Source organism: Podarcis raffonei, chromosome 10 (genome assembly GCF_027172205.1).
Source record: "Podarcis raffonei isolate rPodRaf1 chromosome 10, rPodRaf1.pri, whole genome shotgun sequence".
NCBI lineage: Eukaryota > Metazoa > Chordata > Lepidosauria > Squamata > Lacertidae > Podarcis > Podarcis raffonei.
In genome coordinates this window covers 75,334,056-75,351,378 of record NC_070611.1, presented here as the reverse complement: position 1 = coordinate 75,351,378, position 17,323 = coordinate 75,334,056, and the positions used below count along the sequence as shown (strand labels likewise).

General features: G+C 48.3%; 1 protein-coding gene across 10 annotated transcripts in view; it reads right to left on the bottom strand.

The window, feature by feature from the left end:
* Positions 1-17,323, bottom strand: part of SHANK3 (SH3 and multiple ankyrin repeat domains 3) — a 446,567-nt gene that overhangs the window by 302,807 nt on the left and 126,437 nt on the right. For all 10 annotated transcript variants that reach the window (XR_008332510.1, XR_008332512.1, XR_008332511.1 and 7 more), the window contains exons 3-4: positions 7,089-7,292; positions 1,114-1,185 (exon numbers count right to left, since the gene is read on the bottom strand). Coding sequence is in view for 7 of the 10 variants with exons in the window: in XM_053406551.1 (XP_053262526.1) it covers positions 1,114-1,185; positions 7,089-7,292 (276 nt within the window). In the remaining 3 variants the exon portion in view is untranslated. The remainder of the gene's footprint in view (positions 1-1,113; positions 1,186-7,088; positions 7,293-17,323) is intronic.

Below are 17,323 nucleotides of genomic sequence, written 5' to 3'. Positions count from 1 at the left end.
TTCATGGGGCCAAGTGTTGGAGCCCTCTCTTAGGCAGTCCATGGCTTGAAGACCAGGGAGGCGTCTGACTGGCACTCTCCAATGGAAGGGCTGCTGCTCAGTGGCAGATTGCCTAAAGGTAAAGGGACCCCTGACCATTAGGTCCAGTTGTGGTCGACTCTGGGGTTGCGGCGCTCATCTCACTTTACTGGCCGAGGGAGCCAGCGTACAGCTTCCGGGTCCTGTAGCCAGCAGGACTAAGCCGCTTCTGGCGAACCAGAGCAGCGCATGGAAATGCCGTTTGCCTTCCCGCCAGAGCGGTACCTATTTATCTACTTGCACTTGGACGTGCTTTCAAACTGCTAGGTTGGCAGGAGCAGGGTCCGAGCAACGGGAGCTCATCCCGTCGCTGGGATTCGAACCGCCGACCTTCTGATCGGCAAGCCCAAGAGGCTCAGTGGTTTAACCCACAGCGCCACCGCTTCCCTGCTTTGCATGAAAACAGATTGCCTGCTTTGCATGAAAACAAATCCACATTTAATTCCTGGGATCTCCAGGTCGGGCAAGGAATGTCTCCAACCTGCCCTGGTCTGAAACCATGGAGAACAGCTGCCAGCCAGTGTAGATAAAAGAACGTAATGAGAACCTGCTGCTGGATCAGGCCAGTGGCCCAGCTGGTCCAACATCCTGTTCTTCTCACATAGGCCAACCAGGTGCCCATTATGAGAAGCCTGAAAGCAGGATCCGAGCACATTAGCCCTCTGCCTTCCCATAGTTTCCAGCAACTGGTACTCAAAAGGATAAAACCATGCTGGGTAGTAGCTATGAATGTGTCTTGAAATAAAGAAAATAAGGTCTTAGATATATAATAAATGTTCATAAATGTACCAAGCAAACACGTACATAAATATATAAACCACATGTCTGGAAAACAGCCAGGAAAACAGCCCTGAAACCATTTTGACTCCCAAACTGACCAAACGTTTTCTCTGCAAGGAGGGAGGGGTGAGGGAACCTTCCCATTGACTCAGGAATTGGGAAATCACCATCTCAAAGGAATGGCCAGACTACCAGGGGCTGGGTCACGTGCAAGGGCCTCCTCTGCTCGCCTTGAGGATGGCGGTCTCTTCTTACCTTCGTGTGCAACTTGGCAAACTGCTTGTCGTCCAGCAGGCTCTGGATGTAAACTCGCCTCTTGTACCGGAACTGGAGAACAAGAGCAGAGGGGAGAAAGGAGCGTCACCCACAAATCGCCAAAACAGGCCCTGTGCCAAGGGCAGCCCACAGCCTTCAGAGGCATTGAAGAATGTCAAGAAAGCCCAGTTGCAGGATCAGGACCAAGCGGTGTGTGGGCTTTAGTCTAGCATCTTGTTCTCCCACTGTCCAACCAGGTGCCTGAATGGAAAGTCCACAAGCAGGACCTCTCCCCACCTGCGATTCCCAGGAGAAGGTATTCGGCGGCTCACCATCTTGGTTCAGTTCCTTCCCTTTGGAAGCATTGCAAGTTCTTTCCCCGAATCTTGGGGGATATAACAGCAGCTCCAAAGCTCAGAGCTTATCCATGCTTACCTTTCCTCCGCTGTTTTCACACAGGTCCACACTTTAAAGCTCTCTCTGAGCACCCTTTTTTCAGATTCAGAGATTTAAAGCTTCTCTTTAAAGCTGAATCAGAGCAAACATCAATCCGCAGAAAACCCAAATGGCTGTTTGCTCCAATTCAGCTTCAAAGAACGGGTTTTCACAGGGAAAAGGGCACTTGGACACAGAGCTTTAAAATTGGACGTGGGAACCACCCCCATTATTTTTTAAAAAAGTAATGTATGAGTAGGACCGAATCACTCCATGCCTGCTCAATCTTGGCTGTAAAAAGGCTCAGAGAAGAAGTCAGTACTCTCCTAAGAATGTTCTTGGGCTCTGATGAATTGCCAGGGTAGAGGAATTCTAGTGTCACCCTCTCTCCCACCAGAGCAAACACAATCCATACTGAGAGTTGGGAAAACGGGCAAGTCCATTCACCTGGGCGGGCACAGAGGAAGGGGGAAAATGGTTAGGTCTGTTGGGCCTGGGGATTTATAGGTTAAAACCATGTTCACAGGGAACTGGTCCAAATCCAACACGGGGCTCATTCACACTTCCGTTTGGTCCGTGATTTCTAGGCGTGGGTCTGAGAGGTTTTTCTTTTTTCCACCGCTTTTTCTGGGAAAACCTGCTGTTGACTGCTGAGGGATACCCCACACATCCGCCTGTCTCGGGTCTAGAAATCATGGCTCTGAGCGGGTCAGCTGCAAGCAGCCTCTCCCTTACCTTGCTCCTTTCCCAGGGAAAAGCTGCTCTTTGGCGTGGAATGGGAACAAACAGCAACCTGCAGAAAACATGATTGCCACTTGCTCTGATGGAGGGCAAAACAGCGGTTTTCCCTGGGGGAAAGCAGCAGGACAAGAGGAAGTGTTTAATCCACAGAAAAACCAACTGACCTGCGTTGCGATTCAGCAGTAAACAATGGGTGTTCCCCAGAAAAGGGGTGGGGCAAATGGAAAGTATCTCGGACCTGTGCTTAGAAATCAGTTCAGCATGGAATACTGTGTAGGATTTAACTTCCTGTGAACTGAGCTTTTTGAGAAAGGAAGGAAGGAAGGAAGGAAGGAAGGAAGGAAGGAAGGAAGGAAGGAAGGAAGGAAGACCAAACTTCCAGTTGTCATGGGAGAGAGATAAAAATTAGCCCCCATCCAGGAAGAGTCCTGTGAAAGTGTTTGGGGCCCTGAGCAGGTCCTGTGTGGCTGGCATCAGTCCGTCCTTCCCATTTTCCAAGCACAAAAACCCATCCAGCTCTTCTCCTCCCTCCCTCCCTTTCCTAAATTTAGCTCGGTGGTGATTCATTGTTTTTGAAGCAGCGTACCTGAAGAGCTATGTGAAGAAGAGGTGGCAAAGGTTGGCATTTTAGAACTAACTGACAAATCAGAGAAGGAGCAGGCTGCTGGGCCCGCTTGGCATTCACCAAGGAGCTCTTGAGGGACTCCGGTGTGAAAGCGTTGATCTCTTTTGCTAAAAGACATGCCTAACATTAGCACACACACACACACACACCAATACCTGAGGCTTGCAGAGAAGTTCTGCAGCATCTGCTTTTGGAAAGGGATTTGGGGAGCGGGGAAGATATGGGGGGGAAGTGGGTGCCTGCGTTAAATTGGTGGGAAACAGCTGCAATCCCCCTGTTATGTACTGAGTTGAATAGGATCCAAAATGCAGCAGTCTGATTGGTCCTAGAACAATAGGATCCAAAATGCAGCAGTCTGATTGGTCCTAGAACAATAGGATTCAGAATGCAGCAGTCTGATTGGTCCACAGGAGCCACCCAATCCAGCTCCAGGTGGAAGTGAATCCAGAAGTGATTGGCCTAGAGGAGAATCCCGGAATTAGCCAATCACATGGGGCCCATTGTGTAAATAATTTACAGTGGTACCTCGGGTTACATATACTTCAGGTTACAGATGCTTCAGGTTACAGACTCCGCTAACCCAGAAATATTACCTCGGGTTAAGAGCTTTGCTTCAGAATGAGAACAAAAATCGTGCGGCAGCGGCATGGTGGCAGCAGGAGGTCCCATTAGCTAAAGTGGTGCTTCAGGTTAAGAACAGTTTCAGGTTAAGAACGGACCTCCAGAAGAAATTAAGTACATAACCAGAGGCACCACTGTATATAAAGCAGACATTCTGGGGGAACTTCCATTCTTCCTCACCACTATGAGCTGAATAAAGAGCATGAAATCCACTCTTGACTCCGAGTATATTTCATGCCCAAATCTGATTGGGGTGGCAACATTTGTCGGGTGCCAAGGCACCAGATGCATCCCACACATCTACATTTAGACCACATGGTGCAGCTGCTTTTGGAGGCAAAAGATCACAGGCCAGGATGGGCAAAGGTGACCCACAGGGCCTCTGCTGCAAGAATTAAATGCTAAGCCAGTATTTCTAAATGGGATTTTAATAGATCTTTGAGGTCCAAGTAAGTGGTTACTGAGAGCACCCAGCCTGACCTCCGGTACAGCAATGGGGTCAACCATCGATTTCCTAGAATCATAGAATCTTAAGAGTTGGAAGGGACCCAGGGGTCATCTAGTCCAACCGCCTGCAATGCAGGAATCTCAGCTTCATTTATTTCTATTTGTTGCAATGTATGGGCTAGAAAAGTGCCCCAGTGGCCAGAATCTTCCACTAAGAAGTCGTGCCACAACCCCAAACCTTCCCTTGACTCATGGACTCAACCACTGTGATCCACGCGACAGACACCTCCAGACTTGATTATTGTAACTTGCTCTACGTGGGACTGCCCTTGAGACTGACCCAGAAACTCCAGTGGGTGCAGAATGCCGTGGCGAGGCTCCTTACGGGGTCTTTGCTGTGAGATCACATTCACCCGGTACTATACCAGCTGCACTGGCTCCCGGTGGAGTACAGGATCAGGTTTAAGGTGCTGGTTTTAACCTTTAAAGCCCTATACGGCCTAGGACCCTCGTACCTACGGGACCGCCTCTCCTGGTATGTCCCACGGAGGACGTTACGGTCTTCAAACGAAAACATCTTGGAGATCTGGGCCATAGAAAGGTTAGGCTAGCTTTTTCAGCCGTGGCCCCGATCTGGTGGAACAAGAGTCTAGAGCCCTGTGGGACTTGACATCTTTCCACATTATTATTATTAAGATGGGGCTTGTCAGCCTGGGAAGGGAGCCCATCTAGGAGAAGGAAAACTCTCATCCTAAACCTCCACTGCCTTGTGGAATATCTTCGGGAGAAGATATGGCTTGGGAGTAAACCACACACAAATCCAGAGTGGAGTCTCTAAGATGGTTGGATGGTGTCCTGCACACCTCCTTCCAGCAACTCCTGCAGCCAAGCTGGAGCCAAATGTCTTGCTCTGCTTCCTTGGGAGCCCATCAGCCAGGTCGAGAGGAGGGTCCTGTCCTTTGGATAGCTCAGGACCTCCATACACACAGCCCAGCCTTATGCTCCGGAGGCACATTCTGTTGTCTCTCAGGACAGACAGATGTCAAGAACAACAACCTTGCCATTTCTGCTGACAGGGGCTCAAGGTGGCTTATAGATAAAAACAGGAACAGCTAAAAACATAGGGAAGAAAAGGTAAAGGTAAAGGGATCCCTGAACATTAGGTCCAGTCGCGAATGATTCTGGGGTTGCGGCGCTCATCTCACTTTACTGGCCGAGGGAGCCAGCGTGCAGCTTCCGGGTCATGTGGCCAGCATGACTAAACCGCTTCTGGTGAAACCAGAGCAGCGCACGGAAACACTGTTTACCTTCCCACCAGAGCAGTACTTATTTATCTACTTGCACTTTGATGTGCTTTCGAACTGCTAGGTTGGCAGGAGCAGGGACTGAGCAACGGGAGCTCACCCCGTCGCGGAGATTTGAACCACTGACCTTCTGATCAGCAAGTCCTAGGTTCCATGGCTTAACCCACAGCGCCACCCACATCCTATAGGGAAGAAACAATCCTTAAAAAACAATGCATGCCAAGTGGGTGCTGAGCCATTGACCGACGTCCCTTCCCTGTCTTGAACCTTTCGCTTGCATTTTGGACTTTATGCCCATGCACTTGTCCTCTTAGGCCCTGATCCTGAAGAAACCTCCCACCTACTCACAAGTAAGACCACCAGGAGCCAGGTATTCTAGCAAAGGCAGTGGTGGAGCTTCATGCTCCAGCACCGGGGGGGGGCGGGGAGCAGGCGTGGGCGTGGCTGGGGCGCATCCTGGGGGCATGGTGCGCTGCCTGCGGGGGCGTGGTGCCCAGCGCGGAGGGGCAGCTGTGATGGAACCCCACCAGGATCATGGTGCCGGGGTAATAATAATAATATTTTTTTTTTTTTATATCCCGCCCTCCCCAGCTGAAGCCGGGCTCAGAGTGGCCAACAACAATAAAAGTAATACAGCATTCTAAAATCAATTCATTTTAAAATCAATTCAGACTCAAATTAATGGCAACCATTGGGCTAGAGTTCTATGAGGATTACCAAAGGAGGGCGTCAGACTGTGCCTTGGCCAAAGGTCTGGTGGAACAGCTCTGTCTTGCAGACCCTGCAGAAAGATGTCAAGTCCCACAGGGCCCTAGTCTCTTGTGACAGAACGTTCCACCAGATCTGGGCCATGGCCGAAAAGGCCCTGGCTGTGGTCGATGCCAGCCTAACCTCCCTATGGCCCAGGACCTCCAAGATGTTTTTGTTTGAAGACCGTAAGGTCCTCCGTGGGACATACCAGGAGAGGCAGTCCTGTAAATACGAGGGTCCTAGGCCATAGAGGGCTTTAAAGGTCAAAACCAGCACCTTAAACCTGATCCTGTACTCCACTGGGAGCCAGTGCAGTTGGTATAGGACTGGGTGAATGTGATCCCCCGGCAAGGACCCCATAAGGAGCCTCGCTGCGGCATTCTGCACCCACTGGAGTTTCTGGCTCAGTCTCAAGGGCAGCCCCACGTAGAGTGAGTTACAATAATCCAGCCTGGAGGTGACCATTGTGTGGATCACAGTGGCTGAGTCCACGAGTCAAGGGAAGGTTTGGGGTTGTGGCACAATTTCTTAGTGGAAGATTCTGGACACTGGGGCACTTTTCTTTTTCTTTTTTTAAAAGTAATTTTTATTTTTTCAACACAAATATACAATCTTATCAAAATTTCACAAATTTAACTCTATTTGGACTTCTGTCAGCTTCTCTGACAGTCATCCATACATTGCAATACATAGAAATAAATGAAGCTGAGATTCCTGCATTGCAGGCGGTTGGATTAGATGACCCCTGGGTCCCTTCCAACTCTAAGATTCTATGATTCTAGGAAATTGATGGTTAAAACCAGCACATTAAACCTGATCCTGTACTCCACCAGGATCCAGTGCAGTACGCTCCCCCTGCCCCCCCCTTCCTCCGCCAGTGAGCAACGGCTGGCAATCCCCATGCCATTCAGAAGCTTGCTCTCTGGAGAAGGACTGCACCCCTGTTGTTTCTCTTCCACCCCAGCTCAACATGGCCCCCATGCCCCAAGCCAGGCCCAAGTGGGGCTGGGGGTGGTAGCTACGGAAAACGAGGCAGGTCTGCAGGTCGGTACCTCCAGGTAAGGGACCGGGGTGTCCGGGTTCAGGGGGTACTCCCTCAACAGCCGCTCTTCGTCCAGGAACTTCCCAGCCCTGCCGTTGAAGGCTGGCTGGAAGAGGCCATAGTTCAGCACGTCCTTCAGGCTGTGGTTCAAGGTGCAGAGGATGCGCTGCTTGGAGACCCAGACGGGGACATCGGGGTTCAGACGCATACACTTCTGTCAAGGGGAAGAGAGAGACAGAGAGAGACACTGCTGAGCAAATGTAGGCAATTGGTACAAAATGTGGGCAGGGAGAGGGAGAGGCATTGGGTTTTGTTTGCATTTTAATGAGAAGCCACCATGTTCACTCTTCTTGAACCAATATGCAAAGTGAAGCACAGCTATCCTTCAAAAGCCACACTTGCCTGCATTTTGCAATGCAGTTCTCCAGCAAAAGTGCGCAGAAATAAATTGCGTTGGAGTGGGGGAGGGAGTGTGCATTAAAATACATATGCAAGTTAAAAAACAAACAAACAAAAAATCTCCCAACTAAAAATGCATTATATTAGGGGAACCCGCTTTGCAAAAACGTGCACATTATTTATTTTTATTTATTTGCCTCGTTAAATTTATATGTCACTTTATTGTAGAGGGAAAAAACCTCAACGTGGTTTACGAAAAGAATAAAACAATGTCAAGGGTCTCCTCACACAAAGGAATGCAAATGGAAGATTGTTAACTTTTTAAGGACAAAGCTGACACTTAACTGTAGTTTCCATGGCTCCAGATACCACACACATCAATTTAGTGCAGGGGTCAGCAGGGGGCCGGTCCACTGTCCCACAGACCTTGTGGGGGGCTGGACTATATATTTTTTTTGGGGGGGGGGAGAAATGAACAAATTCCTACGCCCCACAAATACCCCAGAAATCCATTTTAAATAAAAGCACACACTCTACTCATGTAAAAACATGCTGATTCCTGGACTGTCTGCGGGCTGGATTTAGAAGGCAAATGGGCTGGATCCGGCCCCCAGGCCTTAGTTTGCCTACCCATGTTAAGAGTCTAGGGAGCTATTCCCAGGTCTGTACCCTATGGAGCAGTTGCAGCAGAAGGAGGTCCACCCCCCCCGCCAGCTTAGGAACCTTCTACCAATGGGCTGCACGCACGCAGCCAGAGACTATGCCTGCCTGGAAACTGCCTCTGCTCCTCCCTTTTCAGTCCCCTCCTGGTTCTGGGAGACAGTGGTGCAGGAGAGGATGGGGAAGCCTCCAGCCCTTCATTTGCCTGACCTGCCTCTTCCTCCTCTTCTTCTGACCCATCCTGCGCTCCACCCTCCAGCTGTGAAGCTTCTCCAGCTCTCGCCTTCTGGCCGGTACAGTCGCCCACAAGTCACTGCCCCTCTCTCCCGAGTCAGACGCCAGCCCCACTTCCCCCAGTGCACACTTGTCAGCATCTTCCCTGTCCTTGACGGACCATAAAATTATCTATAAAAACAGTTTTAAACAGCTACATTGTTAGCCTATTTACTTATTTCATAAAATCCATACACTTTGTCATAAAAAACTTTCAAGTGGTTGACGAAAAAGATAAGACAAATAACATTGCTGTTTAAACAGAATGAACAACAATTACTTAAAGCGTCCAAAAAAAATTATTAAACTCAACAATAAACGAAAAACAAATTAAAACATGAACCAGCATTCTAAATATCTGGGTAGGCTAAACAAAATAGGATCAAGCAAAATTGCAAACAAACATGTGCATATTAAGAGAAATTCTAATTTAAATGCTGATGAATTTTCATGAGGGATTATTAAATATATTCATTTATCTTATAGAAAGGATGTTGAAATGTGGAGAAATAAACTTAAGGCTGAAAAAACGAGCTATTGGGAGAGAACGAAATGAACTGCCCTTCCCTTTGCACACAAAACAGCAGGCGATCCTTTTCAGGGCAGGCAGAAAGAGCGTCCCCAGAGTCTGAAATGCACAGCGATTACCTGTGCAGGTGGGCCTGGCTCCCAACATGTTGTGAGGAAATATTAAGAGATAAATAGTATCCGTTGTCTCTATACTAACATACAGAGCATGGGAAAAAACACAACGAATTTGAGCTCATTCAGGATGGCAAATAGGACCTAGGAGGCATTACTAAATCCTGGTGGGATGAGACACATGACTGGAATGTAGGAACTGAGAAATATAACCTACTCAGAGGAAATAGAACAAACAAGAAGGGAGAAGGAGTAGCATTATATGATCTAGAGCATGGAAGGAAGATTGAGACTACAGTGGTACCTCAGGTTAAGTACTTAATTCGTTCCAGAGGTCCGTTCTTAACCTGAAACTGTTCTTAACCTGAAGCACCACTTTAGCTAATGGGGCCTCCCTCTGCCGCCGTGGCACCGGAGCATGATTTCTGTTCTCATCCTGAAGCAAAGTTCTTAACCCGAGGTACTATTTCTGGGTTAGCCGAGTCTGTAACCTGAAGCATATGTAACCTGAAGGGTATGTAACCCGAGGTACCACTGTATAGGGGTAAAAATTGTAGGAGAGAGGAACAACAGTGACCTTACTGTGGGTGTCTGCTATAGACCGCCAAGCCAGACTGAAGACTTGGATGATGTCTTCCTAGAGCAGATTACCCAACATTCAAAAAGGAGAGAAATAGTAATCATGGGGGACTTCAACTTCCTCGATATTTGTTGGGACTCAAGAATGTAAGGTCCAACAAATTCCTCCGTTGCCTTGCTGACAATTTCATTTCCCAGAAGATGGAAGAAACAACAAGGGGATCATCTACCTTGGACCTGGTCCTCACCAATAGGGAGGAACTGATAGATGAAGTGGAAGGGCTCAGAAACTTTGGAGGAAGTGCTCATATTCTCCTGGGTTTCAGGATACAGAGCAAAGGAAAAGCTGAGTGTAGTTGGAGTTGGAGTTGCAGTCTAGACTTTTAAGAAGGCCAATTTCAAAAAGCTGAAGGAGCTACTGGGTGTGATCCCGTGGCCAGAAATACTCAAAGAGAACAGAGTCCAAGTTGGATGGGAGTTTCTAAAATGAGAAACACTGAAATTCTGAATGCAGACAATTCCAATGAGAAAGAAAAGCAAGAGGCATCTAAAGAAACTGGTGTGGCTAAATTAGAAGCTTAAAGATGAGCTGAGATGTTAGAAGGGCTTGTATAAGAAACGGGAGAAAGGGGAAATAACAAAGGAGGAGTACACACGTGTAGCCAATAGTTTCAGGGAGAAGGTCAGGAGGGCTAAAACTGAGAATCAGCTCCGGCTTGCAAGTAAGGTTGGAAAAGAAGTTTATTTGGCTATCTTCGAAGCAAGAAGAAGAACAAGCAAGTTGTAGGTCCTCTGCATGGAGAAGATGGAGAAGTGCTACTGGGTGACAGAGAAGAGATGGAACTGCTCTGTCTTCGCCCAAAAGGAAAGCAATGTCCAACCTGGTGATAATAATGATGAATAAATGATGTAAGGAGGAAGCTGCAGCCTAAGATAGGCAAAGAGGTAGTAAGGGAACACCAGGCTACTTTAGATAAATTCAAATCTCCAGGGTCTGATGAGCTGCCCACAACGGGAGCTTGTGGATGTAATCTCAGCACCTGTGTTTATAATCTTTGAGGATTCTTGGAGAACAGGTGAGGTCCCAGCAGGCAAAATGTTGCTAATGCTTTTTAATGAAAACTGCTTGAGGGACACATTTTCTGCTTCAGCGGACGCTGCCCAAGGGTGATGCCAACAAAGGAGGGATACCCTGTAGCCTCTTCTGAAGTGCGTGAGGGATTAAGGAAGGGATCTCAGTACACTGTCGTTCTTCATCTGGTATCGTATGTTAAAATTTGAGACTTCAGTCTAGAGCATAAGAAGGAGTCCTGCTGGATCAGGCCAATGGCCCACCTAGTCCAGCATCTTCTTCTCACACTGGCAACCAAGATGGCCATGATGGGAAGCCAGAAACCAGGAGTCAAGCACAAGGGTCCTCCTGTGGTTTCAGAAGCACTGCTGGCAGAGCATTGGAATCACATCATGGCTGATAGCCACGCATGGCCCTCTCCTCCATGGATTTGTCCAATCCTCTATTAAAGTCAAGCAAGTTGGTGGCCATGACTGCCTCCTACAGAAGGGAGATCCATAGTTGGACTGTGCACGGCTTGAAGAAGGACCTTCTTTTAAGCTGTCCTGAGTTTTTCAAACAAGGTAGATTCGAGTCTACCTTTCTCAACACAAGCTAGAGGCAGCTGCTCGCTTTCTTTCTTTCTTTCTTTCTTTCTTTCTTTCTTTCTTTCTTTCTTTCTTTCTTTTCTTTTTAATATAATTTTTATTGAGTTTTGCTTTACATACATCCACAGAAAGATTCCATCCAAAATTCAAACTAAAACTAAGAATAAACAAATGCATAAAAATACATAATAACTAAATATCTTTCGCCCCACCAACAACCTGTGGTTATTATTCTGATGTATGGAAGAGAGAGCTGGACCATAAAGAAGGCTGATTGCCGAAGAATTGATGCTTTTGAATTCTGGTGCTGGAGGAGACTCTTGAGAGTCCCATGGACTGCAAGAAGATCAAACCTCTCCATTCTGAAGGAAATCAGCCCTGAGTGCTCACTGGAAGGACAGATCCTGAAGCTGAGGCTCCAAGACTCTGGCCACCTCATGAGAAGAGAAGACTCCCTGGAAAAGACCCTGATGTTGGGAAAGATGGAGGCCACAAGGAGAAGAGGACGACAGAGGATGAGATGGTGGGACAGTGTTCTCGAAGCTACCAGCATGAGTTTGACCAAACTGCAGGAGGCAGTGGAAGACAGGAGGGCCTGGCGTGCTCTGGTCCAGGGGGTCACTAAGAGGCGGACATGACTAAACGACTAAACAATAACAACTAAATATCTTTCTCTCCACCAATAACCTATGGTTATTATTCTGAATTATCAAACCCAAGTACTCTAGTCTTTTGTATTGACTTCCGTCCACCACCTCAATTTGAGTCATTTTTTTCTTTCCTTAACTGCCTTCTTGAAATGTTTTTCATTTCTTGGTATTAACTTATTTAATTATGATAACTGTTTTGTCTTTTGCAGCTGCTCTTTCTCCATGTCTCAAACCAGCCCAAGACCCTGGTTTCAGGAAATGAACACCTTACTCTGCCTTGCTCTGGAAACATGGGCAGCTGCCTTCAACCCCCAACGGTTTGAAGCCCTTTCATTGCAGGAGGTGGTTGTGCACAGCAGTCATTGCTTAGCATGTTTTGCAAGTGCTGCCAGCCTCCTCTGCCCACAAGAAGCCACAACCATGCCTCTCCCCACCTGACCCAAAAATGGGATGGAAATGCAGCCCATGATCCCATCCCTGGTGCTCAGGAGGGGGAGCAGCTAGAGAAAATGCTTTTCTGGTACTTGATTGCTACATCACAAAGTGAAAGATCTATTTCTACTGAAAGCCCAGGACAGGATGTGGGGGACGCTCTGAATTTAGAATCAAAATGAATAATACAAAGGGATGTGCGCTGATCGGACTAACTGCTTCCATAATGCATCCAGTGGAGCAGTTACTCTTCGTGAAGCTTCCCCAGAAATCCAGGAGATTGGGAAGTCTGGCAATGGTGCTCAGCACCTTTAATAAATAATAATAATAATTTGGCAGGCCTGTGTCCCCCAACCTCACCCCCAGATCAGCTTTGACAAAAGACCACTTGCATCCTGAAGTTTTGCCCACTCACACATCCTTGCAGAAGGCTTCTGCGGATGTTTTTGAAAAGGCCTCTTTTGCCCAAGCCCAGCAAAAACCACCCTATTTGGCACCTGGAAATTCTCACCAACTCTGAGGGTTGTGAACAAGGCAAGAGGAGGCGGCAAGGCTGGTGCTTATCTGCAACACTCATGGTGTACCTGCTCTCTCCTCGCCACCCCTGCCAGACTCTTTCCCACAAGCCCCTGTCGAGGAACGGTCAACATTGTGGAAAAAAAATCATGCTCCACTCCTGTGGCCGCAATTACTTCACAGGCAAGTATTTTTTAACATGGGGGTGGAAGCACCCCACAACACCCCATCTCGGTGACTCGGTCTTATGTTGGTCCTCAGGATGTGAGGGACAATCATCTGCAAGCCTTCAAGGGGTCCTTCCCCTCTGAGATGCATCCCCTACAATTCCCCTACACAAAGCCACCTCATTGGTAGACACAGTGGAAGCAGCTGACACACCAAAGGTCTCCAGCTGCCTTGACAAACCTGTAGGATGTCATCCACTGGGAGCAGTCAAGTACAGCATTCCTTGTTTTGCTAGAGTGGACATGCAAGGGGATGCTTGGTCCAGGCAGCTGAAACTTCCTGTTCCTCCTGGCCTGGAGCATCCTTCCTTTTGCATATGACTAGTGGGTGGGCGTGACCTAACCTGTCCAGGTAAAAGGACAAGGCATGCTGCCGCTCTCTCTCTGTTCCATCTTCCTTTCATCCTGCAAACTTCCTGGACTGAACTGCTGGCTGCCAGCCAAGCAGTCCCCCAGGTCATCTCCTTTATGGGGTAAACCTGTTTGTACATGTTTGTGACTTTAAGCCTAAGGCCTGCCTTCAGGGATCACACTGTGCTTTGCCTGATCATGAGCAAACTTACTTTTTATTGCTTATTGTTATGTACTGAGTTGAATAGGATCCAAACTGCAGCAGTCTGATTGGTCCTAGAACAATAGGATCTAAAAGGCAGCAGTCTGATTGGTCCTAGAACAATAGGATCCAAAACGCAGCAGTCTGATTGGTCCTAGAACAATAGGATTCAGAATGCAGCAGTCTGATTGGTCCTAGAACAATGCAGCAGTATGATTGGTTGGCAGGAACTACCCAATCATTCTCCAGATAGAAGCGAATCCACAACCTGATTGGCTTACAGTAGAATTCCGGAATTAGCCAATCATGTGCAGCCCATTGTGTAAATAATGTATATAAAGCAGATACTTTGAGGGGACATTCATTCATTCCTCCTCACCACTATGAGCTGAATAAAGAGCATGAAATCACTTTGCGACTCTGAGTATATTTCACTTATGAATAAGACTGTGGTGCCTTTATTCTTTTAGGAGGGATTCAAGGGGTCTCACCAGGAAAATATTAGAACACATTTCAATCTGGACAAGCCAGATGGAATTGTGTATTGTCTTAAGAAACTCACACGAGTTTGCAACTAGTTTTCTGTTGTGTAAAGGGGAATGGACTCTGCTAAGTACAGGAACTTGCTAGCTCAAGTTAGGAAGGATATTAATAAACAGTATATCCTCTCCTGCCACCCTGAACATTCCCACAATGCTTGGCCTTCCGCAAGAACAAAAAGTGAGGCAGGAACCGCACCCTGCAGCCAGGAGGTCCTTTTGCAAACCTCCTCTGGAGGTGTGGCTCTTTGGGGCCTCCTAGCCCCAAGCAAGCCCCTGATAAAGAACTTTTCTTTAAAAGAATAATAATTTTATTTTATTAATAAGCAAAATTAACCAAAAAGCATTGTACACAGGTTGTACCTTAAAGTTGTACATTGACAATAAAGGTATTATTATTATTATTATTATTATTATTATTATTATTATTATTATGAAGTCCTGTTGCAGCAGGTTGAACGTGGCATAAGGTTGGACACTATCCCACAACTTGTTGTTCCAAAATATTACAAGAAATACCTTTCCCCACAAAGCTGTGAGGCTGGTTTGTGCTCTTTTGTGGCAAGTTAGCCTAAGCATAAATTGGCCCCCTCCTGCCATCTGCAAGAAGCTCATCTTAAAAGAAAATCCAAGATGTTGGCAGCCAGCAGCCTCTTTACTCTAGCTGCACAAATTGGGGCGCAGGCTGTCACAGCCGCTGACGGGCGCAGAGGGGCCAAGCACCCCTCAAAGTGCCAGCAGAGGACGGCTTGACAGATTCAGGGCATGGGAGAGGCAGGGCAGCCCTCCGTTTCCAGGGAGTTCTTTGCTGCACAAGGACAGAGAGGGCAGGGAGGCTGAGGCCGGGATGGTGCTGCTGTCTTCTGCCACAAGGAGTTGGGAAAAGGAAGAAAGCTAGCTGAGCATTATGCGCAAATGTCTGAGATGGACGGCACCACCGTTCTTGCTTTTCACAGAGTAGAATGGCAGCTTTGTAGGGAAGGTGACTTGGGGTGGCGAAGAGATGGAAGGAGGCTCCTGAATCCTGTCCCCATCTGCCATGTCTCTGTTCTCTTTTCCCACGACCCCCTGCTTCAAAATGTGGCAATTCTGTAGTGGTGACCACAGTGGTCACTGTAAGCAGATGGAAACAAGAGCAGGGTCTTGATTCACTTGTAGTGTAAAAATACTATGGATAATGTGGTTTGATATAACACTGGAGTACTGATGAATATGCAGGCGCAGGTTCTTAAAATAGAGGGAATTGGGGGGGGGGGAGTCCCAAGATTCAAAGAATCTCTTTGTGTGTATATATATCTTTCCTAGTGTGTGTTTATTTGTACTTTGTAATTGTAAAATCAATAAAAATAAATAAAAATGTGTTGTTGTTTTTTAAAATGTGGCAATTCTGATCTGCCCCCCCATAGGGGAACCTTAATGTGGGAGGCACAATTTGGAACAGAGAAATAGCTACCCTTCCCTACTGTAGTCCATTTCTCTGCTACCTTTCCCCCCTCCCCGATCAAAGCGGTCAAGTGGTGTCAGGAGTCCAGGTTCCCTGCTTGATAGCACAGTAATCATAGTTAATTAAAAAGGTTGATTTACTGTCAAAACAAACAGATAGCTCCAGCCGCTCTAACACAGCCTCTGACATCATCAGTCAAGATGACCCTTCTGAAGACTGCTTCCAGTTTCTACTGAAAATGGAGAACCTTCGCATCTTACGTTGCTTGCTTTCTTTCCGGTCCAACAGCCCTCCCCTTAGGCGACTCTGAGGAGGGATTGGATCAGCTCCCCCCTCCTCCCTTTCTGACAAACTACTTCCATCTCTGTTTGGGCCTTTCTGAACTTCCCGAGAGCTTTGGCTGGGTTCCCGCCCGCTCTCAGCAGTTCGATTATCACCCGGCATTCCAAGGGGCGGGGGAGTTGGCACCAGTTGCTGTTCATCCTGCACGGAAGTTAACTCTTTCTGTTCCTGGCTGCTTTCTTTCGTTGGCTGCAAACCTTCACTGGGAGCTGGCTCATTCCTGACAAGTGGACACGTTTTGGGCAAGGCGATGTTGCCAGTCTCCCACCGTGCACCTTAACTGCTCTCTCCCAGGAGCGATCCAAGTCACAAGCCATTGCCATGAGGGCAAAGGCCTTTGCCAGAGCCTCTGCTGCTCTTCCATGGCAGTGGGCAGGAGGGGGTTCAAGAGCCTCCCAGTGGGAGGGTCAATGGGCACAGCAAAACACTGCCACTCTGGCCTTTTGGGAATCAGGAGCCTCACTGTGCTGGTCCCGAGGGTTATCCATGCGGCGAGGTCTGAGTCCAGTCCGAGGTCGAGGATTCAGTATGGAGGCTGTCCGTCAAAGCTGAAGCATGGGATCCAAGACAGGGAGTCGGGTGAGGTCAGGAACTCTGGCAGAAGAGCAGGTCAGGGTGCAGGCAGGAACAGGCTACCAACAATGTTGCTCCCACAACCTGGGACTGGGGCTGGCTGCCTTTTATCTGCCCCGAGGCATAGGGCGGCCCCGGTCCACAGGTGACTTGCCTCTCCTGCCCTGGAGGCGAGCACTCCTCCTATGGGAACTTAGTTCCCTCCGCCTCTCTGCCCTGAGCCTCTGCAGCTCAGGAGAGGCTGGCGGGTTACCGGACCCAGAGGCAACCTCCTCTTCCCCTGACGGGGCTGAGAGTGGAGCACCTGCAGGCAATGGGTCTTCCATCACCTCAGGAGCCAGAGCAGACTCAGCTGGTGCCTGCACCTGATGATCCAGCACAGGTGAGGACCCTTCAGGCTCAGGCCCCAGCCCTGGCTCAGCTGGTTCTGGAGGCGGGGACTCCTGTGCAGGCTGGGATTCCTCAGGTTCAGCCTCTGAGTCCGAATCCCAAGCCATCACACCCTTTTGCGATGGAGCACTCCCCCCTTCCTGGTGGGAAATTGTGCCACACGGGCCAACCATGCCTCTCTCCCTTTGCTTCTCATTCTGGTAAGGGTTCTGCATTATGCCTCTTTTAAAAGGCAAAGCCTTTGTCACAGGGGTGCCAGCAGAATCTCCCGGCCTCCGAACACCGACAATCACTGCCAGCAAATGAGCGGACATCAAAGGCCGCCTGGCAGGGCTGTCTTGCGAGATCTGAGCCCTCGTTAAATGCT